At 55.5% G+C, this 24,465-nt stretch overlaps 9 protein-coding genes across 9 annotated transcripts; 5 read left to right on the forward strand and 4 right to left on the reverse strand.

The window, feature by feature from the left end:
• Positions 1-150: 150 nt before the first annotated feature.
• On the forward strand, positions 151-1,230 carry BROUX77_005215 (uncharacterized protein; the record flags this gene model as incomplete). The annotated part of the gene is made up of 2 exons (XM_073750064.1): positions 151-425; positions 501-1,230. 2 exons carry the CDS (start codon positions 151-153, stop codon positions 1,228-1,230), a joined length of 1,005 nt encoding a protein of 334 aa, XP_073604101.1.
• A 389-nt stretch (positions 1,231-1,619) lies between these two features.
• Positions 1,620-2,740, reverse strand: BROUX77_005216 (uncharacterized protein; the record flags this gene model as incomplete). The annotated part of the gene is made up of 2 exons (XM_073750065.1): positions 1,620-2,035; positions 2,110-2,740. 2 exons carry the CDS (start codon positions 2,738-2,740, stop codon positions 1,620-1,622), a joined length of 1,047 nt encoding a protein of 348 aa, XP_073604102.1.
• Positions 2,741-3,863: 1,123 nt separating this feature from the next.
• BROUX77_005217 (uncharacterized protein) lies at positions 3,864-4,826 on the reverse strand (the record flags this gene model as incomplete). Its single annotated transcript, XM_073750067.1, has 1 exon — positions 3,864-4,826. The coding sequence occupies one exon, from the start codon at positions 4,824-4,826 to the stop codon at positions 3,864-3,866; it is 963 nt and encodes a 320-aa protein (XP_073604103.1).
• A 2,253-nt stretch (positions 4,827-7,079) lies between these two features.
• BROUX77_005218 (uncharacterized protein) lies at positions 7,080-7,709 on the forward strand (the record flags this gene model as incomplete). The annotated part of the gene is made up of 1 exon (XM_073750068.1): positions 7,080-7,709. The coding sequence occupies one exon, from the start codon at positions 7,080-7,082 to the stop codon at positions 7,707-7,709; it is 630 nt and encodes a 209-aa protein (XP_073604104.1).
• Positions 7,710-7,971: 262 nt separating this feature from the next.
• BROUX77_005219 (uncharacterized protein) lies at positions 7,972-8,254 on the reverse strand (the record flags this gene model as incomplete). The annotated part of the gene is made up of 2 exons (XM_073750069.1): positions 7,972-8,137; positions 8,202-8,254. 2 exons carry the CDS (start codon positions 8,252-8,254, stop codon positions 7,972-7,974), a joined length of 219 nt encoding a protein of 72 aa, XP_073604105.1.
• A 3,015-nt stretch (positions 8,255-11,269) lies between these two features.
• Positions 11,270-12,159, reverse strand: BROUX77_005220 (uncharacterized protein; the record flags this gene model as incomplete). Its single annotated transcript, XM_073750070.1, has 2 exons — positions 11,270-12,063; positions 12,132-12,159. 2 exons carry the CDS (start codon positions 12,157-12,159, stop codon positions 11,270-11,272), a joined length of 822 nt encoding a protein of 273 aa, XP_073604106.1.
• Positions 12,160-13,546: 1,387 nt separating this feature from the next.
• On the forward strand, positions 13,547-16,858 carry BROUX77_005221 (uncharacterized protein; the record flags this gene model as incomplete). Its single annotated transcript, XM_073750071.1, has 1 exon — positions 13,547-16,858. The coding sequence occupies one exon, from the start codon at positions 13,547-13,549 to the stop codon at positions 16,856-16,858; it is 3,312 nt and encodes a 1,103-aa protein (XP_073604107.1).
• A 1,158-nt stretch (positions 16,859-18,016) lies between these two features.
• BROUX77_005222 (uncharacterized protein) lies at positions 18,017-18,848 on the forward strand (the record flags this gene model as incomplete). Its single annotated transcript, XM_073750072.1, has 2 exons — positions 18,017-18,030; positions 18,332-18,848. 2 exons carry the CDS (start codon positions 18,017-18,019, stop codon positions 18,846-18,848), a joined length of 531 nt encoding a protein of 176 aa, XP_073604108.1.
• A 4,285-nt stretch (positions 18,849-23,133) lies between these two features.
• Positions 23,134-24,072, forward strand: BROUX77_005223 (uncharacterized protein; the record flags this gene model as incomplete). The annotated part of the gene is made up of 1 exon (XM_073750073.1): positions 23,134-24,072. One exon carries the CDS (start codon positions 23,134-23,136, stop codon positions 24,070-24,072), a length of 939 nt encoding a protein of 312 aa, XP_073604109.1.
• Positions 24,073-24,465: the final 393 nt, after the last annotated feature.

A 24,465-nucleotide genomic window follows, 5' to 3' on the forward strand; every position in this document is an offset into this window, starting at 1 on the left:
CTTCTTCCCCCTGCTGGCACTTGTTTTCTTTTCCCGAGCTTTAATTTTGCCGCCTTCTGCTGCTTTCTTCTTCGTCTGTATCCCGCCGTCCTTCTTCTTCTTCTTCCTCTTCTTCACCCTCCCCCTTCTCCCCCTCCCTCCTCTCCGGCCATGCATACCACTTCTGGCAGACAATATCGCCGCACCGCCATTGCCGCCTCGGTGTGCTACGCCCTGTCGTGTGTGGCCCTCATCTTCGTGCTCATCGGCAACGTCTCCGATGCCCCTGCCGTGCGCGGCCTCTTCTTCTACCGCCTGGAACTGGCTAACATCATCCCCGAGTCCAGCCCCAACTCGGCGCTGCTCAACTCGGTTGCCCGCTCGTTGGGCCTCCACGACTTTTACCAGGTTGGCCTGTGGAACTTCTGCGAGGGCTACAACGATGAGTAAGTCCATGCTTCCCGCTCTCTCTCTCTCCCTCTCTTGTCAAAGATGCTAACCGTGCTCCCGCTTCTCGCCAGAGGCATCACTTACTGCTCGCCGCGCAAATCATTCTACTGGTTTAATCCCGTCAATGTGCTCACGTCGGAGCTGCTCGCCGGTGCCCAGATTGCCCTGCCCATGGAGCTCGTGAATGCTTTGACCCTGCTGCGCATCGCCTCCAAAGTCATGTTTGCCCTGTTCCTGCTGGGCATCATCTTCAACTTCCTGCTCGCATTTGCGAGTCTGCTCGTCATCCGCTCGCGTGGCTGGAGCATCCCTCTTATCTCGCTCTCCCTCGTATCCACCACCATGATTGGGGGCGGCGCCATTGTCGGCACCGTCATGAGCGTGACAGCCAAATACGCCGTGCGCCTGCAGAGCGAGCTCAACATCCGCGGCGTCATCAGCGCTGCCATGATAGCCGTCATGTGGCTCGCAGCCGTGCTGACGGCCGCCGCCTTCTTCATGCACTGCGCTCTGGGCTGCTGTTTGCGCCCGCGCCGCGCGCTGATGGCCGACGTTATGGGCTCGGCATCGACGTCGTCGGCCCCCCGCTCCGGCATGATGGAGGACGAGCAGCCGCGGCGGAATAGTAATGGCCTGCTGCAGTACTCGAGCCCCAACGACCCGGCTCCTGGCTTCTACACCCGGTTCCGCACAAACCTCAGAAAGGACCCTGCGATGCTTCAGGACTCGTCCATGTCGACGTCGCCGACGCCGCCAGTTGCGCCGTCTGCTGCGCCCATGTCTGGCGCCATCCCGAGGTAGCACATTTGGGACGGTGTCGCTCAAGACGCTATTATGCATGTTTCGCCCGACATGGCAGTGCTAGATCTGAGTAAGTTGAAACAAAATAAAATCGTTCTGCGGTCCGAGTACGGCGACTGGCCCGAGAACAAGTAATGCACGTAGGCGCAGTGCCTTGCGCGGTATATTAGACTGTTGGTTTATTCCCAGGCTTTCCATGTACTACATATTGGGGTAGCCTCCCTTGATATTTTCTCGTTTTAATTTTACTTCTGCTTTTCTTGTAAGTTTGCATCTCGGAGATCGTTGTCCTGGTGTAGGAGGGCCTCGTCATCGGCCTTGGTGTACCGTCGATAGCTCCATTCGTAGTAAAATTCTCTGCGGCTCCGTCTGCTGTTGATCTCGTGCCCTTAGGCTTCTTCGCTCAGATCTACGTCCAACTTGAATGCCTTCTTCGCCGTGCCGCCGAAAATCTTGGCTTGGTCCTCCTGGCTCAGCGTTGCCATGTAGCACAGCCGCTCGACGACTTCCTTCCACTTGATCCACGACGCGCCGTCCTCCTCCTTGCTGCACACGGGCCAGTCGGACGCAAACATCAGCCGGTCCGCGCCAAACGTAGCTAGCACCACGCTGAGCCACGGGAACACTGCTGCAAACACATCGTTGGAGCTCTGTCCGCGGATCGACGCCGGCATCTCGGAGAACAGCCCGCTGACCTGCACGTACGTCTTGGCGCACAGGCTTAGACTGTACATGCTGGTGCGCCACGCCTGGAACTTCTTGTCGGCCGGGTTGACTATGTGCAAGTCGGGCTTGGCAAGGTGGTCTGCACAGCCACGGTTAGCGTTTCTCGTCCAGCGCGACTTGCATTGTCCTTGAACATCAACAGGGGTTACTCACTAATCACAAACGTCACCTTGTCCTCGTCTGCCACACCCTCGTGCGCCTTGGAAATCATGTCTAGCATCTCATCCAGCTGCTTCTTTCCATGTCGGTGCTGATCCACGCCAACCTCGAACACATAGCCCCGCTTGCCCAACACTCTGAGCCCCTCAACAAACGCCTCGGACGCTGCCAGCCCCGCCTGGGCGTCCTGCAGCAGGTATCGGAAGCCCCTGACGAGCTTCCACGTAGCCGCGCCTGCCCGCTCCTCCGCCTGGGCCAGGTACGCCTCGACAGCCGCCGCGCCGCCAGCCACAGGCGCCCACGGGACGACGCCCAGACACAGGCGCGCATCCGCCGCGGCGTGGCCCTCGTCGGCGGCGGCCGAACCCTCGACCACGCGGCGGAACCAGGCGATCTCGTCTAGTGCAGCGGCCCAGCTGGCGGCTTCGCGCGGGTCGGCGCCGTGCGTGCGGCCGGCTTCGACGAGGATGAAGCCGCGCACGCGCTCCAAGTCCATGTGGGCGGCGCGGTACTCGGTCGTCGAGAGACGCTTGGCGAGCGTCGGCTGCGCGGTGGCCCAAGAGTGTGCGGAGACGGCGGACGCGGGCCACAGGTGGATGTGCGAGTCGATGATGGGATAGGCCATGGCGATGGTGTAAGGGGGAAAAGGGGGGATGGAGGAGGGGGTGTAGAGAGGGTAAACGGGTTCGTAGAGTCTGATGAAACTGGCGCAATTGGCTGCCGGGTTGCAAAGTAGATTTCGTAGTGTTGGCTTGTCTGGAGCCTTGTGAGATTCAAGTCAATGATTTTGCCAAAAGAAGATGACAGGAATGCAACTTGACGGTGTTGAGCGAGCTGTCAAGTCAATAAGCCCCAGCCCCGCTTTGGAGGCCAAAGCTCCTGAAGCTCAGAGGCTGGGCGTTAAAAATACAGATACAGTGGGAGTGGTGACGGTTCTAGGGCTGAATTACAGGGGGTTCTTGAAAAGCTACAGGGGGTAGGTGGGGAGCTACGGGCGAAACAATGCCGCTTATTCAGCATTGACATGTTACACAAAGAATTTCACATCACGTCACACTGGGATACTCCACGTTTGGCTTTTTGTACATGGTGGCTTAATAGGTTTACATTTTGACTTGGCATATCTATAAGCCGAAGAGGCTCGGCAGACAGCAACTGAAAAGTTGAGCTGCCGGCATCCAGTGGACGTTCATATGAGAACAGATAAAAGCACGCATAACGTAACAACGTATGCTTACCAGGTGGCGGCGTGCCAGAGACAACAGCCCAGGCGCCTCGGCGTGGGACTGTCCATGTTTGGCTACAAGGCTGGGAAAGCTGTCTCTGGGCCGCCGACTTGTCGTTTGTGTGCCTATTTGCTCTGGAAGAAGAAAAAAACAGGCGGAGAAGTCGACGCCGTACTCCCCAGTCGCGCATCTGTGACAGTCATGGTCGCGTCGACCTGGAGTGAACCAGGGAGCAGAATGAAGCGCAGATTGAACAGAACTGAGAGAAAAAAAAAAGGCGGGCGGTGATTGTGATAAGGTTCGTGTGGGAAATGTAGTGGGATAGACTAAACAGGCCTCGTGATCGCGTAAAAGGCAAAATGCCCCCTTTGTGTTGCATATCATCATGTGAATCGTGAAGCAGTCGTTACAAGCAAGCATGAGAGTGGAAGGAAAAAAAAGCAAAAGGAAAAGAAAGAAAAAGGCACTACAAAAGGGAAGAAGCAGAACGCAGCATCGCGCAGCACGGCCATCTCAGAATCTCTAGGCGTGGATGACCATGCCGTGGCGGCGGGAGTAGGCGTAGTCAGCCTCATCGTCGTCCGAGTACTCAGCCTCAGAGTCAGAGCACGAGTCGTCGTCAGACACGCCGCAGCGGGCGCCCTGGCAGTCAATCTTGACGCGGTCGCCGGAGCGCGTGATGCCGTAGCGCTCGCACGAGCACGACGACAGGTCGGAGCCGGGGGTCGAGTAGCCCGAGACCGACGACAGCGGCGACGACGAGTCGGAGCGGTACGACAGGCTGGACTGGGCGGGGGTCGCGTAGTCGGCGGCGTAGAGCTCCTCGCAGTCCGAGTTGCCGTTGTAGGCGTCGCCGGCCATGTGGTGCACGGGCGACGATGTGGTGAAGTCCAGGATGTTCTTGGTGGCGTATGGCGCCGTCGGCTTGGGCGCGCGGATCATGCTGGAGGACAGCGGGCGGCCCTTGGGAATTCCGCGGTCGGGCGAGGGGGTCTGGGCCGAGCGTGCGGACCGCGAGGACCGGTCGGAGCGGCCGCGGGAGGAGCTGTCCTTGGACGACTTGGAAGAAGACTTGGAAGAAGACTTGGACGACGACTTGGACGAAGAGGAAGAGGATTTGGAGGAAGACTTGGACGAAGAAGACGACTTGGAGCTGCGGCCACTGCTGGAGGAGCCGGAAGAGCCAGACTTGGGCACGTCGAGAATGTTCAGGGCACGACCAGTGGTGGGCTCAACGGTGCTCTCGACACTAGGGTTGTGCGAGTAGTGGCAACCGTCGATGATGTAGTAGTACCAGTAGCGGCCGCCGTGCTGCAGAGTCGAGTTCTTGAAGTTGAAGGTGCCCTTCCACGACTTGGACGACGAAGATGACGAGGACCGGGCGAGCGGGAGTTGGCCCGAGTAGTTGTCCCAGGAGCCGGCAAGGTGCACGGACTTGACGCCGGACGAGACGCGGATGGAGAAGGAGAGCTGGATGGTGGACATTTTGGCGGGAATGCTTCTCTTTCTTTTTTGGGAGGCGAGAGGAGGTGATTACGGAGGACGAGGGTTGTTGTTGAGTCTTGAGAATTAGGGTGAATAACAAAGCCAGACGACCAGCGACAGGCTTGAAGATTCAAAGAATGTAGCAAGAAAATAAGAATAATAGCAAGGATTAATGCGTGATATTACCAGAATATCGTGAAGTAGAAGTCAAGCACTGCAAGGCCAGGCTCGGATTAAGAAATTCTGTGTAAGAGGGGGGGATAGGGTAAGTGGAAGTGTTGAAACCAGTTCAAGACTATCACACGAAATGCAAGCAAAAGTGAATGGGGAATGAAGAAAGTGTGTAAACAGATATTAAGAACAGAGAACCAGCTCTGCGGAAGAGAATAAGAAAAAAACAAAGGGGGGAGGGAAGACAAAGAATCCCGAACAATGGCCTTGAGGAAGATTGAAGATGCTTGAAACAGAAAAGAAAGAAAAGCTAAAGGCCGCCGAGAGACAGAGCGGGACAGCCAGTTCTTATAAAGACGGGACTCCACATACAAAGAGAAAAGTAAAATAAAACTAAATAAATAGACCGGCCGCTCTTTGCGGCTGCTGCATGGCCTGGACAGCCACCAACCCCCAGCCCGGCAGCCCACGGCCCCAATCCTCCTCGCCTGGAGCCAGGCCAGGGCCAGATGACGACCGCACTCACTCTACGTCTGCCCTATCTGCACGATCCCTGTTCGTGTTCTTGTGTTCTTGTGTTCCTGTTGCTTTGCTCTTTGCTGCATATGCACCACCGACGCTTACGTGCAGCGTCGGCCAGCCGGATGCTCTCGCTCGGCTTCGCTGCCTGCTGCTGCTGCTGCTGCGCCGATGCTGTGTTTCCGTCTGAGCTTGAGATTCGGCTCGGCCTGGGACCCGGGCCTCTGCTGTGCGCTCGTCGTGCGCCTCGGTATAAACGACAGCATCGTGCTCGTCTTGTTGGCGAGCCACCAGGCAAGTCTCTCGGTGCTTGGGGGGGATCAGCGTCCTTGTTTCCCGTTCTTCGTGGATCCCCGCATCTTTCTCGGAAACTTTTTGTCTTCTTCGTCCAATCATTCCCTCTAGTCTTGGATGCTCATCTGCCTTCATTCCCTTCCACTTCTACCTTCCCGCCGCCGGCCAATGGCTATCGAGCTCTGGGTATTAGCGGCGCTTACAACTTCCGGGAATAAGGGCCATCCACAGCCCACAGACAGAGTTTGTTTGGTTGTTTTGTTTCCCACGTTCTTTTTTTCTTTTTCCCTTTTTTCCCGCCCTCTCTTCTTCCTTTTCCCCCTCCATTTTCTCTTCCCAATTCGCCGCCCGCCGCTGTCTCCGGTGCTCTTCGCCATCCCATCGCTGTCCCAAAACGGCAGGCGCGGCGCTTCACCGTCGGCCAGGCGTCTATTGGCAGCTTCTGATTGGCCAGCCGGCTCCACTGTGAACGACTTACAGAAATCCCACCAGCCAATCAGGAGCTGCCGCTCTATCCAGGCTTGCCCTCCACCAACAACATCGCCAGGAAGACAATAAACTTGGAGTCTTATGTATCCCACGCTCCCGCCCTGCTCAAGCCTGCGAATCGCTCTCACTTTTGATCCCGGTTAGCGTTGCAGTGCGGGCTGCCGCCGACAGGCTTCCTTTTTTGCGCGGTCTTTTTGTTTTTCTTTTCTTCATTGCTCATGCATACATGTATACGTACTTGTAGCTCCGGCCGCGACCTGCACATCGCCAGCGAGCACAAGAGCGAAAAAAAAAGGCCGCTGCAACGTAAGGTCTCGTGTTTTCGCTTTTGCTTCCTGCACCCGGACTATGGTGTACAGTGGCCGCAGAAGAGGCCGCATCTGTGCTCCCACGCTGCCGTCGTCCAGGACTGCAGCCGGGTGAGTGTTTTTTTTCCTAGGCACTCTTACTGATAGATTAATCCCACTGCTTACTGGCACAGCCTGCAGAATCGCCATGTCTTTATCATTCCTGTGACAAACCCACTCAAACGTGCGGCCGCTGCTTTTCTTCAACCAAAGCTGCGTTACATTCGGCGTGAATGTCGTCATAGGATGAGAGTTGGGTTAGGGTTCAAGACATAGGGTGCAGTCGGCAAATGCTTCAGTAGGGTTACCATATATCCGGCCTAATCTCCACCTCAACTTTATCCAGTTCAGATGAACGAACCGTAATGGTCGCCTCTTGAGCTACCCACAGTTACTATACCCCGGCTCCCAAGTCTCCAAGAAGCCCGTCACCATGGATTCCCAAGAGCTTATCACCAAAGTTCAAGCCTACATCAAAGAGTACATGTCCAACTACGATGGATCGCACGACTATACACACATTGCCCGTGTAACGCAGCTCGCCCAACACATCTACAAATGCGAAAAGACACGCACGCCGGCGCTGGATCCGGTGGTAATCACCCTGGCCGCATACATGCACGACGTGGGCGACCGCAAGTACCTCCGGGCCGGCGAGGACGGGACGACGCTGGTGCGGCAGGTGCTCGAGTCGCTGGGAGCGACGGCCGAGCTGGCCCAGCGCGTGCAAGCCATTTGCCTGGGTGTCAGCTACTCGAGCGAGATCAAGGACCGGCAGGCGGTGGCTGACATGGTGCAACGGTGGCCGGAGCTGGCCGTGGTGCAGGATGCTGACCGACTAGATGCGATTGGTGCCGTGGGCGTTGGGCGCACGTTCTTGTTTAGCGGCGCAAAGGGCTCGGTGCTGCAGGACTCGGTGCAGCATTTTGACGACAAGTTGCTGCTCCTGAGGGATATGATGAAGACTGAGACGGGCCGCCAGATGGCTGAGGAGCGAACGAAGAGACTTGCCCTATTCAAAGTCTGGTGGATGGAGGAGACAACGGGCGAGGTTATGCACTAAGCACGGGTATAAGAAACCCTCAAGTCAAATACAGAGATACTCTGTAGGTGTGTATTAAGCTAATCAATATCCAGAGAAAAGCAGAACCTCTAGAGACGGCCCAGACATCTCTGCGAATTAATCTATCCAAAACGAAAAACCAAGCGTGGGACCAACAAGGTCTCTAAGAAGACGTAACCAAAAAAGAAAACATTATAACAAGGAGGACATAAAACTCATGTACGCGCAAGTGTCGCTATCATTTTCCACACACATCACCTGTTTACAGGATGTATGCAGCAACAGCACCGACGACTGCTAGAGCAGCGCCACTGGCCTTGTTCGAGGTACCAGCACCGGGGTAGTCAGTGTACAGAGGAACAATGCCGTTGGAGCCAGTGGCAGAGGCAGCACCGGTTCCAGTGGCAGCCGCGTTACCGGTAGAGGTGCTGTAGGGACGGCGGGATTAGAAACGGGTGAATAATACGGGAAAAGGCAGAGGGAGTGACTTACCCAGTCAGGGCGGTGGCAACGGCAGCCAGGGACAGGACAGCGAAAGAGCGCATTTTGGTAGAAGTGTAGATTGGTGTGTAGAGAAGCGGAGTGAGCGAGTTATTAAGAGAATCGATGTTGAGAATCTAAGAAGATGAAAAGAAGTGAGGACTGAGAAGTGGTAGAGCTGGTGTGTGATCAGGAGTTCCAAGTTTCTGTCCCATCTGGCCGGACAGACACGGGGCTTTATACTGACGTCTCTACCCGCAAACCAACCCACGACAACCAAACAAGTCCAAGACACGAGGGAGTCCTTGAGGCTTCAAGGGACCGTCAGAAGGGGCAGTTTACCCTGGCCGGCGACGTCCCTCGGCGCCAGCACAAGCATATCTCGCCACACCGAACAGAGGAAGCAGCCGACATGCCAAAGACGCCAGAGCCTCAGCGCCCCCCCCTCCCCCGCCCTGGAGCGCGAAGGCTACATACCAGCATTGCTCTTATGGCACGTTGTAGAGAGCCCTCGGTGTCCATGTTGTCCATGTATGCCAAGCAGTCCATGTACCTGCCGGCTGTGTGTCAGGGTCATCCGCCCTACGCCCGGCTACGGCAAGTCGATGATCCCACGCTCTCCCCAGGCAGGGCTCGTGTTTTGACCAAGAAATGCTTCACATTCTTTGTTTGTCCACGGACTTGTTGCACTGCTGCTCCCTTGGATCTTGCGGCCTGTCTCCACTGTCTGAAGAAATTCCTCGCCTGGTAAGACTGCGTTGCAAAAAAGGAACCCTCCCTCTGGCTGGCCAGTTGGCGCTACTCTTAGACAGCCGAGACCTTTGGCAAATGCCTCGCGAGTTTTTGTTTGCATGTCGGGAGCCTTTTTGCTCGTCGTGGCGTGCCACTATTTGTGTCGATCAATTCTTTGATGCTTGGCCTGATAACTGCTGACAGAGGATTTGTGTATTTCAATGCCGTGATCTACAGCAGAAGAGTTGTTGTCTATTTATACGCCATGTTCCAGGGTTCACGGGCTGAAAAAGAAGAAACTTGATTTGGTGATTTTGGTAGACGTTAAATACAGTCAAGATCACACGACGCCGTATTGGTTACCGGACGGAAATTTAGAGTCCTCCGCTTAACACGCCGCATAGTTTCTGTGTGTTTGGGATGGCGCACCATCCCCAAGCCCCGAAGAACTAGTGGACCAGGCTCCGCTATGAGCAGCAAGAAACACAAGTACAAAAAAAAAAAAATTCTCCCCAAATTCTCCCTAACCTCCACAAAGAGTTAACCATCCCCACCAACATTCGTTCAACCGAGAGATGTGGCCAGACACCAAGTCGACCATCAAAACCAGCGTAGCATGGGAAAACCCGAGTCGTTGAAATCAAATGTGGCTGATTTTGATTTTGATTTGATTTTATTCTTTTACGTCTACCTACTGTTATTTCGCAGCAATACGACGGCATATTCCGGACGGAAGCAGTCGGATGATGTCATCTTCCGAGCAACTCCCGGGCGGTCAGCAATTGCAGGTTCGCAGACTTCAAGCATCTCCTGTGACTTTTTAGGGTCCGGCGTAAAAGCCAGGAGGACTCTCCGTCCAGCGCGGCCCGAGGGCACACCTACCTTTCCAGGGTTTGGTTACCTGGTATTTTTGGTTTGCAACAAACCGCGTGAAGTCTAGTCTAAAAGGCCACCGGCTCTCGGCACGGGGGTTTGTCCCCGGCGGATTACGCGTGGTTTTGTCCTTTTGCGGGCATGGCCGTTGCTGCAACTTTTGTCATTTTCCTCCTCTTGTAGCCGGCGCAAGGGAACAGGACTCCGCAAACTCTCCTCCTCTTGGAATCCTCCTCGACATCACCTTGTCCTCCAGATACCACCTCCCCGTTGAACAAAGGAAAACTTCCACAAAAACGCACCCCAAAAAGTGGACCCACGACAACAAAGCCCTGTGTGGAGCTACCATCCCCACCAACATTCGTTCGTCGGGTAAAAACCGGCGTGTTCAGGGGGCCCAAAAAGCCAAACCGAGATCAAGCGAGCCTCCAAAAGGGCTGGCGATCGAGTGTCCGAAAGAAAGAAAAAGTTGGACGTAATCGCGGCGTGTGCTATGGATGGAGCACAGCGTCGAGATCCCCGCGCCGCGGGTCGGACATCCGGAACCTTCAAAAGAGGCTGCCCTTCGAGTGTGAGTATGGCTCCCCGAGTTGAGTGATGGGAGCTCGAGAGACCGGCGATCGAGAAGTGTTGCGAGAGGGGACGGTCGTCGGCAAGATCATCCCTCGAGAGGGGAAAAAGGCGGGCTCAGGGCCTCACGACTCGATTCATCGAGAATGACCGAAATCAGACAGGACGGAAAAGAAAGGACAGCAGCATTGGGAATATGTGCTGGTCGCTCTTCTAACCCACAACGAAGGGGAAAAGTTCGTCTTTGGGCGAGGGGGCGGCATCTTGAACTCAAAGGTACCCCCCCGAGGGTTGTAGGAGGGAAGGTTGAAATCAAATGTGGCGTTGTGGCTGTTTCCCTTTTTAGCGCCACACTCACAGGAATCCTCCAACAAGTTCCAAGCTTCGCTCGCTTAGCTCAGTTGGTTAGAGCGTCGTACTAATATTCTACCACAGAATAGCAAGTAATGCGAAGGTCGCCAGTTCGACCCTGGTAGTGAGCAGTTTCTTTTTTCTTCTTTGTTTTTGTTTCTTTTTTGTCTTTTACTTTGCCAACGAAAAAAAAAAGAATCACGAACTGTTCTAATTTTTTTTTAAATTTCTTTTTTCTTCTCTAATTTTTGTGTTGGTGGTTGAATGAAGGTCGTGCCAACAGATTCCCCTGTCGTATGTGAGAATCCCTCGCGAGTAGACAGGTAAATAAAAACTTTCAAATCAAATCTACTCGCGAGGGATCCTCGGCATACGACAGGGGACCGTCTACACAGATTGATATGCACAAGGTCAGACCCATAATAGGGCGATCTTTTTGAACAGGTCGCATAATGTATTGCTTCTCCGTCGAATTGAGCTTCTCGGACTGTCCCTTGTTTTTGTTGTTGTTTATTTTAACGCCGTGTGCCTGTGTGACAGCTGCACGCCAGGCTTCAGGGTCCTTCAACCCAAAGTTGTTGTCTAGAGAGCGCAACTTTTCGGCAGGAAACAAATCGGAGAAGATATTGTGATACGCAACCAAGCAGGGAAGCCGGTGTCCCTATCGCTGTGCCAGAAGCTCCAAGAGGTTGCATTGTCGCAGCGATTGTGTCGCTGATAGGCGTCGACGAGTTGGTGAAAGGGGCCGGGAACAAAGATGTCTGCGACGAAATGCCCGTAGTATCCGTGACCGAGGCGAAGCCAGTCCCGACCCGGCCCTGCTCGGTACGCACACCCGAAAACTCGGGATTGACCCAAGTGGTCTGCGTGTATGATGGCCGAGTAGCCATCGCGGTGGAAGCGAGCGTGGGCTGCTGGGGACTTGACTTGTCTGCATCAGTCAATCTACCTCCAAAACCTTCAGCGCGGCGCATCTTTGCCCCAGCGGTTCCATTGGAGCCAAGAAACCTGACATCGTCAACCTCTGGGCGGTCTTCAAGGAAGGCGACGGGCACTGGGGCACATGTGTTTTGGGGAGAAAGACGGGGTTCAAACAGACGGCTGTTGACAAAGGCGGTAGCAGCGGACGTGAGGTCTTTATCATTAAAGTATGACCCAGTCACATTGAGCTGACTGTCTGAGTCACAGAAGGCATCGCTGGTGTTGCATACAGACAAAGTCCGATCAGCATTGATCCTGCAGACCGAGAGCGAAGGGCGGACCATACGACCACTGCTCAGGGTGGAACCGATGTTCCAAGGCGCGCTCACATCATGGCCACGGTCACTGAATCGAACATCGGCAAAGACTATGACAGACAGCAGTTAATAAGGAGTTATGTGGATGTTGCACATGATAAGAATCAATAAAACATGCCGTGATGACGGAAAGCTGTCAGATCCATCAATGGTTCAAGCTTCGTGTGGACAGGCTCCACGAACTGGACCGGTACTGGGCCACGTCTCAAGCCTGAAACGGCCGTGGCTCCTGTACCCTGGCTCAAGAGCGCCACTTCGGTCTGGGGGTTGGCCCCGATGATGTGCTAAAGTGCCTGCACCAGCTCCAGCGTTATATCACCGATGTGAACGAAGTCTAGGCCATCAAACTGCTCGTTCGCACCAAGACCGAGGGAAGTACGCTCTTGAGCCGAAAGAGTAGTAAAGTCGGTGCAACCGACTTGTGTAATGAGGGTGTCTACGCCGGCGGGAATAGCGGCGCGGGCAACAGAAGCCAGGCCATTTAGACTGGCATTCTGATGGAGGCAGATTCGGTAGCACCAGCAGCGATGAAGGCGACATCGCGAACGGCGTCAATCATCCTGGGAACAAGGAAGAGAAGAGGGGAAAGAAGTAAAGTAGGTGGCTGGAAAGGTGTGATGTTGTTTGAGGAAGGTTCAAGCGTAAGAAATAACAGACAGTGGGATCGAAATGTGAAAAAATGGTGGAAATCGAAATCGGTTTGTAGCGGCAGCCAACGGCTATTTATACACACCCAGAGTCATAGTAACTACGCTCTAAGTGATTGCCAGACCAAGAACGGCCATTGAGCATCCATGGATAAGGTAGTTGCTCCGTGGGACTCCGGACTCGGGAAAGCACGACTCCCGACGGCGAGACTTCTCCAACGGCCTCGGTGGTTTGTGCGCTGGACGTTGGAATATTTACACAGATGAATACGGCATGTTTGAAGGCAAATGGCAACATTGAGCTCCGCTACGTATCTATACATAGTGAGCAATACCAAGATATAGAGCATGACGCGACCTTCTTGTCGGCCCGTGTCCGGTTGGCGAGGCCTTGCCTCCTCGGGCCTCTCTGTTCCATCTTCCTGGCTCTATTAGCCAATATTGTTGCCCCTTATGCCGTCCTCCAGAGGTCTTCCCCTCCAGCGGCGTCGTGCCCGAAGCCGATGTCTGAATTCTTGATATTCCGTGGTACCGCGACTAACTTTCACATACGACCATAGCTTGTAGAAAGCACGGGATCCCGTCCGCTCTCCCTTAGTTAACCTACAAAGCGCTGGACTAGTACTACGGTGGGTGACCACGTGGGAATCCCCAGTGTTGTATGTCTTTTTTACATCGTCAATCTGCTTACTGTGGAATTGAGTTTTATTCTCGCCTTGACTTGACTTGACTATATTTAACGTCTACCGGAATCACTAAGATCAAACGACGCCACGACAACGACGCCGAGCTCCTACTGGCCTGGATGGAAGAGCGAGCCCTTCTGCTGGGCAACGCGGATGGGGAGCCAACCCACGAGTCAGGGAGTGTCATAGACCTTACCATAATGTCGTCGCCTCTTTTTGTCACCGGGGCGAGCGTGGAGCTACGGGACGATCTGACATGCGGAAGTGACCACTTCCCGCTCTTGGTGTCCATCCCGCTGCCAGGGCACACAGTGGTCCCGAGCCCCGCAGGGCGCTTCCTCATGGATAAGCTTGACAAAAAGAAGTTCGACGCGGCATGCAAGGCCGGCGCGGCTCGCCTGGACGACCTTGTGAGAGAGTACCGGAGGTCAGACGGCCAGATCCCGGAAAAAAAGCACATTGACGACTTCGCGAGACTGCTACAGGATGTGATCCTGGACGCCCTGGTCGCATCAACGCCCAAGTCTCTGGGCAAGGCCAAGAGCTTCCCATGGTGGAACAAGGAGTGCAGCGTCGCGCGTGCGGAGCAAAGCGCAGCGCGGAACAGGGTGGAAAAGGCAACGACACAGGCCGCAGCACAAGAGGCCAGGACCGAACGCCGCGAAGCCAAGAAGCGCCTCAGGCGCGCACTCAGGAGCGCGGCTCGGGCTTTCTACGCCGACCTGCTGGCGAAGGTCACTGATACCCGAGACCTCTTCCGTATCGTGAAATGGAGGACGAAAGCTCCGCACCGCCACTCCCCAGCACTATCGCCGGCGGACGGAGCGGAGGCCACGGTACAAGACACCACGGAAAAGATCGCTCTCCTTCGCAGCGTGCACATGCCTTCCGCCCGGCCAGGGGACATCGAATCCCCCGCCCTGCAGGTGGAACCGAGGACCCGGGGCTCCAGGACGGAAGCCCCGCCGACACGCGCCCGAATCACCAGAGACGAGGTGGAAGCTGCTCTTTGGAGGCCGCGCAACACTGCCCCCGGCCCGGACGGCCTCTCGAACAACGTCCTGAAACTGGCCTGGCCCTCCCTCAAGCGGCAGGTCACCCATTTGTTCAACGCAAGCTTCTTCTGGGGCCACCACCCTGCCTCCTTCAAAGAGGCCAAGGTGATCGCCCTGCCAAAGCCCAACAAGAAGGATCGCTCGTCGCCACGGGCCTACCGGCTGATCTCGCTGCTCCCGACCCTGGCCAAGTGCCTGGAAAGGATAGTCGCCCGCCGTCTCTCGTGCTGGGCGCTGGAGGCAGGTCACATCCAAGACAACTACGCCGGTGCGGTTCCGGGGCGCAGCGCCGAGGACATGTGCCTACGCCTGGCGCACTCTCTCGAGCGCACAGCCGACCTCAGGGGTGAGTCTTCGGTCCTCACCTTTGATATCAAGGGGGCCTTCGACGCCGTGCATCCGAACCGCATGGTCAAACGACTGGAGGACCTGGGGTGCCCGGCTGGAACATGTCGATGGGTGTCCTCGTTCCTGGCGGGCAGGCGGGCTTCCCTAACCTTAGACGGCGTCTCTGACGCTCTCCAGCCAACAGGTGGCAGCCTCCCACAGGGCTCGCCCATCTCCCCAATCTTGTTCATGCTGTTCATGTCGCCGCTGTTCAAGATGCCACTCCCCTGCACTCTCCGTGGGTACGCTGACGACGGTTGCCTAGTCAACTCAGACTCGTCCCTCGAAGGCAACTGCTCGGTTCTCTCCCGCTCTCTGGAGCTCGTTGACAGCTGGTGCACGGACAACGGCATGGCGCTTGACCTGACGAAGTCCGAACTACTTCACGTGACGCGCAAGCGTCATGGACAAAACCCAAGCCTGCGACTCCCCGACGGCTCTACGCTGGAGGCGGTTAGCCCTCGCGAGACCTTGCGCTGGCTTGGCGTGCGCTGGTCACGAAACCTCTCCTTCGTGCCACACATCCGAGACGTGGCACAGAGGACGGCACCGGCCATTCGCGGCATCCAGATTCTGTCCGGGTGCTGGAAAGGCGCTCCGATCAAGGGCGCCCTCACGGCGGTCCGCGCATGCGTGGTTGCCAAGCTGTCTTACGCTGCGGCCACATGGTGGCGCCCAACCCCGCCCAACGCTCCGCTGAGCCGCGGGTTACTGGGGGCCTCAAGGCTCCTCGACCGCACCGTCCGCAGAGGCCTCCGCGCCGCCCTGCCGCTATATTGCACCACACCCTGTGCAATATACAACCTCGCATCGGGCTTCCCTCCCATGCGCTATGCGCTGGACAACCTCCTTGGGTCGGCTGCTCTCAGAGTCGCGCTGGCCCCGCCAAACCACCCCCTCGGCTCCATAAGGCCAATGTGGGGCATACTGGGTGAGCTCAGGAGTATGCTTCCATACGAGCTGTCCACGAGCTTCCCGCCGCCGTGCAAGGGCAAGCTACCTTCGACCCGGGCCCCGATCCGGGGTGACAAAGAGGCTGCCGCTGCAGCACACCTCGCTCTGGTCCGCTCCTCCCCCCCCTCAGACCTGTGGCTATACACAGACGGCTCGAAGCTGAGTCCGAACAGGGTTGGCGCCGGCTGGGTAATTATCCAGGGGGGACAGGTCCTGCTCTCGGGAAACCGCCCGGTCCCTTTCCGCGCCGAGGTGCACGACGCCGAAGTGCTGGCCATTGCCGAGGCCATAACCGCCGTCGACCTGCGGGACAAACCGCGGTGCCGCAAAGTCTGGATCTGTTCAGACAACATGGCAGCGGTGAGTAGACTCACGTCCCGGGACGTCAAGCCCGGAACCTCCGAGGAACACCTTCGGAGAGCCCAAACAATTTGCGCGGACTGGCTACGTCCCGACGCCAACCATCCGAGGCCAAGACCGTGGCCAGATGGAGCCATTGAGGTGGAAGCGATCTGGGTTCCAGGCCACTCCGATGTCGTGGGCAACGAGCTCGCCGACAGACAAGCCAGGTGGGGTGCAGACATAATCACCACAAGGACTGGCATGTCACTCTCCTGGGCACGCAGTGAATTCCGCGCCCGGGTCACTACCGCATTTCGCGCCTGGTGGGAGGCAGAGGGTCGCAACTCCAGACCTCACCTGCGCCGCCCGGTGCAGGCCCCGAAGAAGGCTTGGACAAGTCTCCTTGACGAGACCGATCGCAACCTCGCCCGCGCGGTGCTGACAGCTTTGTCAGGACACGGCGACTTTGCGGCCTATCACCGCCGTTTCGAGCACGAGGACGCCGTGCTCTCCTGTCCCCTCTGCGGAGCCGACACGAGCCCGGAGCACATCTGGGTTTGCCACCACAACCCACAGCGGGTGTCCAGCAGCTTCTTTCAGAAGTTGATCGGTACCAAGCGCGGAGCCTGCTGGCTGGCCGCCAAAGCAGCCAAAGCCCCCACGGCCCTGCTGGCTCACCGCCGCATGAGGCCGGACACGCAGGCGCAAGACGCGGCCCCTCCCGCGCCCCCTCTGCCACCTAGAGACGGCGTACCCTTGGGGTCTCCCCCTTAGCGCGTTTGCGCTGCCATCACCTCCTTTTTCCTACTTGTTTCTCTCTTTGTTTGTACTTCCCTTTGTTGTTTCCTTTGTTTTTGTTTTTATGTTTGGTCTGCATCAGCGACGAGGCCAGGATTCTGGGCCAGGTTTGGGGCCACACAAGCAAAGGACAGCCTCTGGGCTGGGCGGGTGGACACACTTTAGTCATTACACTTTGTGCGGGGGTTTCTGTATGCATGGTTTGGATTTTAGGTTTCTGTTTCTGTATGTAATTTCTGGTACTACTTGTAGTCCCCTGTCGTATGCCGAGAATACCTCGCGAGTAGACAGGTAAATAAAGAATCAATCAATCAATCAAACGACGCCGGATTGGTTACCGGACGGAAGTTTAAAGTCCTCCGCTCGACACGCCGCATAGTTTCTGTGTGTTCGGGATGGCGCACCATCCCCAAGCCCCGAAGAACCAGTGGTCCACACTCCGCTATGAGCAGCAAGAAACACAAGTAAAAAAAAAAAAAAAAAAAAAGGGAATAGCAAAGAAAATGAAAGAACACAAAACACGCAGAAACACAGCAAAAAAACAAAACCACTCTCATCACCTCCCCCCGCTCCCCCTCGCTCGTTCATCCTCTGAAATTGTTGCGCCCGTTGATGGGGTCGCCTCTCTCGGTGCGTGCGCTCTGTAATGGCGCCATTTCACCTCCAATCTCTTTGCAAGATACTTGCATGAGCTGTTTTTGCGGAGTAGCTTTTTGACAAAGTTCTTCCGCAGTCGTCGCGTTTTATTCTCGCCCAATTTTCTGTTGTCGTCATAAACGATTTCTTAGCCGCTCTCTTTCACATACGACCATAGCCTGCGGAAAATACGGGGTCCCTTCTGCTCCCCCTTGGTCAAGCCGCAGAGCGCCGAACCAGTAGTATGGTGGGTGACCACATGCGAATCCTCGGTGTTGTATGTTTCTTTTTTTTCTCCAACAGGATTTCATGGTTACACAAAGATTATCATCACCAATCTTGACGATTGTCATGTTTTTTGCTCGCAAGGAGGCCAGCAAGCTGTCACAGACCCCTGTCGCATGCCGAGAATCCCTCGCGAGTAGACAGGATAATAAAGACTTTTAAATCAAATCACGGCTAATTAACTTCTATCCGAGTATTCCAAGATCTATTTGGATGGATATGCCCCGGTAAGCCCTCCGGAGTGGAATAATTCGCAAGAAATAGAAGCCAAAGTCTTCCCAATCCACCCGCGGCAAACTGGCGCGGATGTATGAGCAATGTGGGTTTATATCCGGATCGGGGCGCCATATAACAAAACGATGTTCTCCTCTTCGGATCCAGAAAGCCAACTCCCTCGGCTCATCCTCTTTCTCTTGACAACAATTCGTTCCATCCATTGTTCCAACCTTGCGCCTCAATCTATCTGCTGATCTCTCCGACATGCGGCTCTCCTTTCTCGCCATTCTTGTTTCGGCTGCCCTGAGCCAGGCAGCCTGCCATAGAGGTGTTTGCTCGGCGTACAGCTTCGATCTCTTCGCGGCCGGAAATCCTGACTGAATATCCAATATCCCCGATGATGCCCAGTGCCTCTATGCCCTCCAATCTAGGCGAGATTCGCGAAAAGGTGGTTTTACTGCAAGATTTCCCCACCTCTACTCCTGGTCGCTTCGGAGTTCCTTGGAAATCCGGTTCCATGGACGTACTAGAAGGGAAGCTTGTCCTTTTCGATGCTGGGTTGAGTTTGAAGTGGTCTCATGTCGAGTCACACATTGAAGCCTCCAGCAAGCAAGCGGGAAACAAGCTTTTCATCACTTACACGTCCGTGCGTGTGGGCCACACTCCCATCGACGCCGCTGGTGGTAAGCAAGACAAAAAGGACGGTATGAATGATCGTCTTGGAAAGTACTTGAGTGAGGGTAAGATTTCCAAGACTGGCATTATCAGCATGGACTTTCCCGGAAAGGATCTTGTCAATCAGATCATCAAACTCAACGACTTCCAGTAGCCTCAAACGCCCCAATAAGTCGGCTCTGCTTTGTTCTTCGAAATGTTTAACTACACAAATTGCTCAAGTTGTGAAACAAAAATCAACCTTTCAGAAACATGCATTTGTTTCCATTTCCAAAGCTGTTTAACTTTGTGATAAAATAACCCCGACCTTGTCGAACGTTAAATATAGCCAAGTCAAGCCTGACCTTGTCGGATGTCGACTACGTTTCCCCAAACCCTGTCACACCCAGATTTCCAGAAGACCCCTACACGTTCTGTCAGTGTTTGATAGGAGGACTCATTGTTGTCTTTTACAGAAGATGCTTCTGGACGGTCACAAATTCAAAGAAATGGAGTGAAGTCATGGAATCAAGTATCATGGAAGAGGCGATCGATACGTTCCAAGTCAATAGCTACATATACCATATAGAGAAAAAGAGCCATTCTTCATGTCCAAGTCCTCGCGTTCGAACCTCACTGCAAATGAGGTAACCCATAGGATCTCTGCCGGCGGAATCATCGCTGCGCGGTGTAACAGTCCGATTGGCGTCGTTCTGTACATTGGCAAGGCTGCTCGGATCGCTTTCCTGAGGGCTATATCAAATAGCTTGGCTGTCGTGGCGATCTTCCGTTCCTTGTGCATCGGCCACCAGGCGGCCGCAGCGTACGTCAGTTTGGAGACTGCACAGGCTCTCACTACATGTAGTAAAAGGCCCGGGGGAGCTCCCTTGTGGCATCCTGCGAGGAGTCTCAGCCCGCTGGCTGTGGTCTCAATCTTCCTGATCGTCTTGTCGCGGTGCTGAGTGAACGCTAGCTTCCTGTCCAGCTCTAGTCCGAGCCAGCGGAGAGTGCTGCCCTGTGGCGTGGCCTCAATAACGTTCCCGTCCGGTAACTTCACGGGAAGGTTCCCTGCCTGCTTTTTCTTGGTGGGGTGCAGGATCCCCGTCTTTCCCTGGTCCAACTGTAGGCCATTTCCTCTGCACCAGTTATCAGCCCGTTCCAAAAGGAGAGCCAACCCCTGTGCATTGGTCCTCAAATCTGGCGAAGCCCACAAGACACATCCGTCGTCTGCGTAACCCCTAGCTCCCGGTAGAGAGCTGTATAGAGGGGCCATGAACAGCATGTAGAGAATCGGGGAGACCGGTGACCCTTGGGGTAGTGAGCCTCCCAGCTGTCTCGTGTCCGTGACATGGCCGTCCATCGCTAGCACTGCGCTTCGTCCTTGTAGGAACGACCTTGTCCATTTGCACAGTGCTATTGGCCACCCTTCCTCCTGGAGTCGGTTGACCATGCGGTTCGGCGTGACAGTATCGAAAGCTCCTTTGACATCAAATGTAGCTATCGACACTGCGTTCTTCATTTCCCAGCCCCGTTCGATCTCGTCTACCAGACTGAGCAACAGGTCTGAACACGCGCGCTTTGGAATCGCACAAGCGTACCTCTTGGGAATGACGTCTCTTTCCACGGCTTCATAGGCCAGCCGCCTTGCCACCAGTCGCTCCAGGCCTTTGCCTAGGGTCGGTAGTAGCGAGATGAGTCTGTATGCCCTTGGCTCTCGACGGTCTCTCCCTGGCTTGGGGACCGGACACATACGAGTCTTCTTGAAAATGTCAGGGTGTACTCCGTGGGTCAGGGCCACTTGGTAGAGGCGGACAATGGCTTCTTTCAGGTGTGGCCAGGCCTTTTTCCACAGATCTTTTCGGAGTCCGTCCATTCCCGGGGCTGTGTTTGCTGGCTTTTTGATGGCCCGCAACACTTCTGCCTCGGTTGGGGGGTCCCAGACCCTTCTCCCGTCTTCGTCTAGTGGGCCCAGTGCTTCGTCATCTTCTCGTCTTGTCGGTGCATGCACGTCCAAGAGGAGTTCGCACTTGTCCCTGGTGTCTGACAGCATCTCCCCGTTGGGCTTCTTGAGAGGAGGGGTGCGTTGCTTGACCTGTTTATGGGCCCAGTTGGCTGCTTCGAAAATCTTCCTCGTGTCGTTGATCTCTCTGATCTCCTTCGCGTAGTAGTTTTTCTTCGCTCTGCGAACCTCTTTGCACAACTTCTTCTTTGCCAGGTTCCTCTGCTCTGCGATCTCGGGCCTAGATCCGCCGCTTCTCGCGGCTTCCTTGCACCTGTCATCCCACCAGGGCACTCCTCGTTTGTTCGGCCGTACCTCCGGGGCACAGACCTCCACTGCTCGTTGTAGTCCCACAGTGAGGGCTTCAGCAAGCTTGTCAGCATAGCCCTGCGGGCCTCCTTCAATCGTCTCGGGATCGTCGGCTGTCAGTCCCTCCAGGTCGTCTTTGAGTCGCTTGCATTCCTTAGCGAATCGCTCCTCATCCAACTTCTTCAGGTCTCGTCGCTTTTCCGTGGCGTCGCTGTCTGCTGGTGCTCCCTCTATGGTCGTCATGAGGCCTTCATGGTCGCTAGGTGATAAGTCTGGAATGATTTCCGTCCTCACCGTCCGTTGCGCCAAAAGTCCTCTGGTCGCAATGGCCAAATCTATGGTGTGTCCCCTGTCATGGGTTGGGCCTAACCGGGCGTTGAGTACGACTGCCTCATGTTCCTCTAGCCACTCCGAAAGCTTTTCTGCTTCGGGAGACGTCCTCTCGCATTTCTCGTCCCATGCCCGATGGTGAAGGTTGAAGTCTCCGACTGTCAGACTAGGGCTGGATATGCGAGTCTCTAAAAGTCGTAGGACCGCCTCGTTCGTTCTCACAGACCCTCTGCCTGCGTTGTATATGTTTATTATCTGGATTATCGTATTTCCAGATCGAATCGTTACTGTCGTGATGTCAGGGTGCTCCTCTCCAAGTGACCAGCACTCAAATCGTAGTCCCTTCCTCACGTACAATAAGGACCTTGGTCTTGGGTCCCATGTCGTCATTGATGCCACCAGATCGTATTGATGGTGCGTCTGTGTCTTGTTGTCCTTTTTATTTTTGCCCACCCAGGGTTCCTGGATGGCAATGGCTTGACTTGACTATATTTAACGTCTACCGGAATAAGGATGGCAATGATATCTGCTCCAAGAGTATATGCCTATTGTAATGCGGTTGCGTGTGATGGCGCTGCCTTCTGCACGTTAACCTGCGCTATTATGACACTCTGCTTCCTTGTTGGCTCTGTAGGGCCCTCCATCATAGTTATTCTTCCCGGGTCTCCATCGCGTCGGCCGGGGAAGTGGCGACATCATCCTTGTTCTTGGCTTGAGGGGGCCCAGGCTTCTCTGCGTCTTTCGCGGTGGCGGGAGGCTCTGTGACGTCCATTTCGTGGTTCCCATTGTCTCGTATGCCGTGGGGGGAGACGACCCTTCTTCTCTTTCTTGAGGCTTCATCGCCGGTGTTCCTCCCGGTTGGCTCCTCCGAGGTGGTTTCCTGAGAGTGGCCGCGGGCCCGAGGACGTCTGGACGGGTACGAGACCAGACGTGGCGTTCATGAGAACGATGCGTAGTGGGGTCTTCCCTTCATCTTTTTGGGGTCTAGCGTAATCGACACTGTTTCTTGGTGCATGCCCTCCTGAATCCACCACGATAGGGCCAAAGATGCCACCCCGAGGGTAGTAGGAAGAGAAGTTGCACGGCATAGGGTTGTTAGGGTTGTCAGTCACCTGATAAGACAATTTTGCTCTGTAACCCTTCAACAATACACCCGCCCGGTTAGCTCAATCGGTAGAGCGTGAGACTCTTAATCTCAAGGTTGCGGGTTCGACCCCCGCATTGGGCTCAATTCCTAGTGCTCCAGATTGTCTGGAAATCCGAACCTCTCTCAGCGTTGATTTTTTTTTGTGATTTTGTCCACTCAAAGTAAGGGTACACAGCAAACACGTGATCAATATGCTTGACATATGGCACGTGACCTGAAAGACCCACTTCATCGCACAAGAGTGAGCGTGGCGATCAACTTGCCCTCCTACAACTTTTAGGGTGGCTTTGTTTAACTCGATTACCTATATTTTACCTCTCCAATTGCGAGGGAATCTCGGTATACGACAGACTCGGGGTGGCAGCTTTGAGTTCGAGATGGCCACCCCCTCGCCAAACGACAAATTTCTTCTCCTTGTTGAGGTCCGAATAGAACCCGCACATATGCCCAATGTTAACGTCCCTTTTTTTTTTTTTTCATCTCTGATGATCTGAGCCGTGTGGGCTTGAGTCAGTCTTTCCCCCTCTCCAGGGCTAATCTCGTCGACAACCGTAGGCGAAGTTGAATAAAGTAAAGTCAAGTCAAGTCAAGTCAAGTCAAAATGGCTTATCGGTACAACACCACCAAATCAACCCGAAAGATGCGTGCTTTTTTATACCTTTTCTTTCAATCACAATGGCGAACAAGAGCCAAACTGAACAATCCGCCCAGCCCGCGAATGGCGTCAAGAAACGCGCCGGCAAGGCTGAGGTCAAAAAGTCGTACGCCAACGCGCTCAAGCAGCAATTGGCGCGTCAAACCCGGGCCGAGAGCCCCATCCTCGTGGAGGATATGGACTGGTCCGAGGACCTCGTCCTAGACTCCATCCTCGCCGACAGCCCCGCCTCCACGTCGGCTTTCCTCAACGACCTCGAGGAGCAGGAAAAGAAGCAGGAGGAGGAGGAGGCTCCTCGCCGCCTGGCCAACAAGGCCTGCATCACCGAATTCTGCCAAGGATTTGACAGCCTTGTCGCAAAGACCCGAGTATCGGCCAACTCGGACCAAATCGCTAGCTTCCTGGAGCAGATCTCTGTTCTGGTGATGGCCAACGCTAGCAAAATCCTGCGCCCGGCACGCACTACCCGCGGTCTCTCCGACAGCCGCTGGGCCGGCCCGGCTACACAGGAACAAGACACAGCCCCCGCTGCAACCGAGCCTGCTCCTCAACCAAAGAGCAACAAGAAGACGCCCCCCGCTGACATCCAGGCGCCCTCCTCCTCTGCCCCGACCTCCTCTGTGGTCGAGGTCCCCGACGCGGAGGAGTGGACCGAGGTCGGCCCCAAAAAGGGCAAGAAGAAGGGCAGCAAGAAGAAAGCCCAAGCCAAGCAACCAGCCCCCGCCGAGGTGGGCAACAACAACAAGAATAACAACAAAAACGGCAAGGCCAAGAGCAAGCCTCCCTCGATGGATGCCCGAGTCTTCGTGCGCCTTCAGGAGTCCTCCAACCTCCGTGCCATCCACCCTCTCTCCCTGGTGGAACAAATCAACAGACTCCTACCCGACAACTGCGGAGTCAGTGAGGTCAAGCATGTCCGCTCCGGGCCGGCCCTCGCCCCTTATTTATTTATTTTTTGAGTCTAGCGGGGGAGCACGTGACTTCCGCCCATCCCAGTGGTGACACAGGTCCCGAAGGAACTGTGTCTTGTAGAGGAGGGTGGAGAGGCGGGCCGCTCCCGTCGGGGTACCGAGCACGAAGGCTAGGGTCCCGAGGCCACGGGGGCGTCCGAGGGTTGCGAGCCGTTCCCTTACGGTGGGGCACGCAGCGAAATGGGTAGAGGCCTTGGGACGGCCACAGGCGCAGTAAAGCGCCGCTCCGGTGTGCTCAAACCGTTCGTGGTATGACATGAAGTCACCATGGTCGGTCCGGCATTGGATCAAGAAGCCGAGGTGGCGTCTTGGGAGTCGGAGCTCCTTGGGGGGCCCTCTGGGCCAGGGGATCTCCAATTCGTGGTAGGAGGCAGGTGCCGT

This window comes from Berkeleyomyces rouxiae (genome assembly GCF_048999995.1).
Source record: "Berkeleyomyces rouxiae strain 22BRR77 chromosome Unknown BrBRR77_ptg000005l, whole genome shotgun sequence".
In the NCBI taxonomy this organism is placed as follows: domain Eukaryota; kingdom Fungi; phylum Ascomycota; class Sordariomycetes; order Microascales; family Ceratocystidaceae; genus Berkeleyomyces; species Berkeleyomyces rouxiae.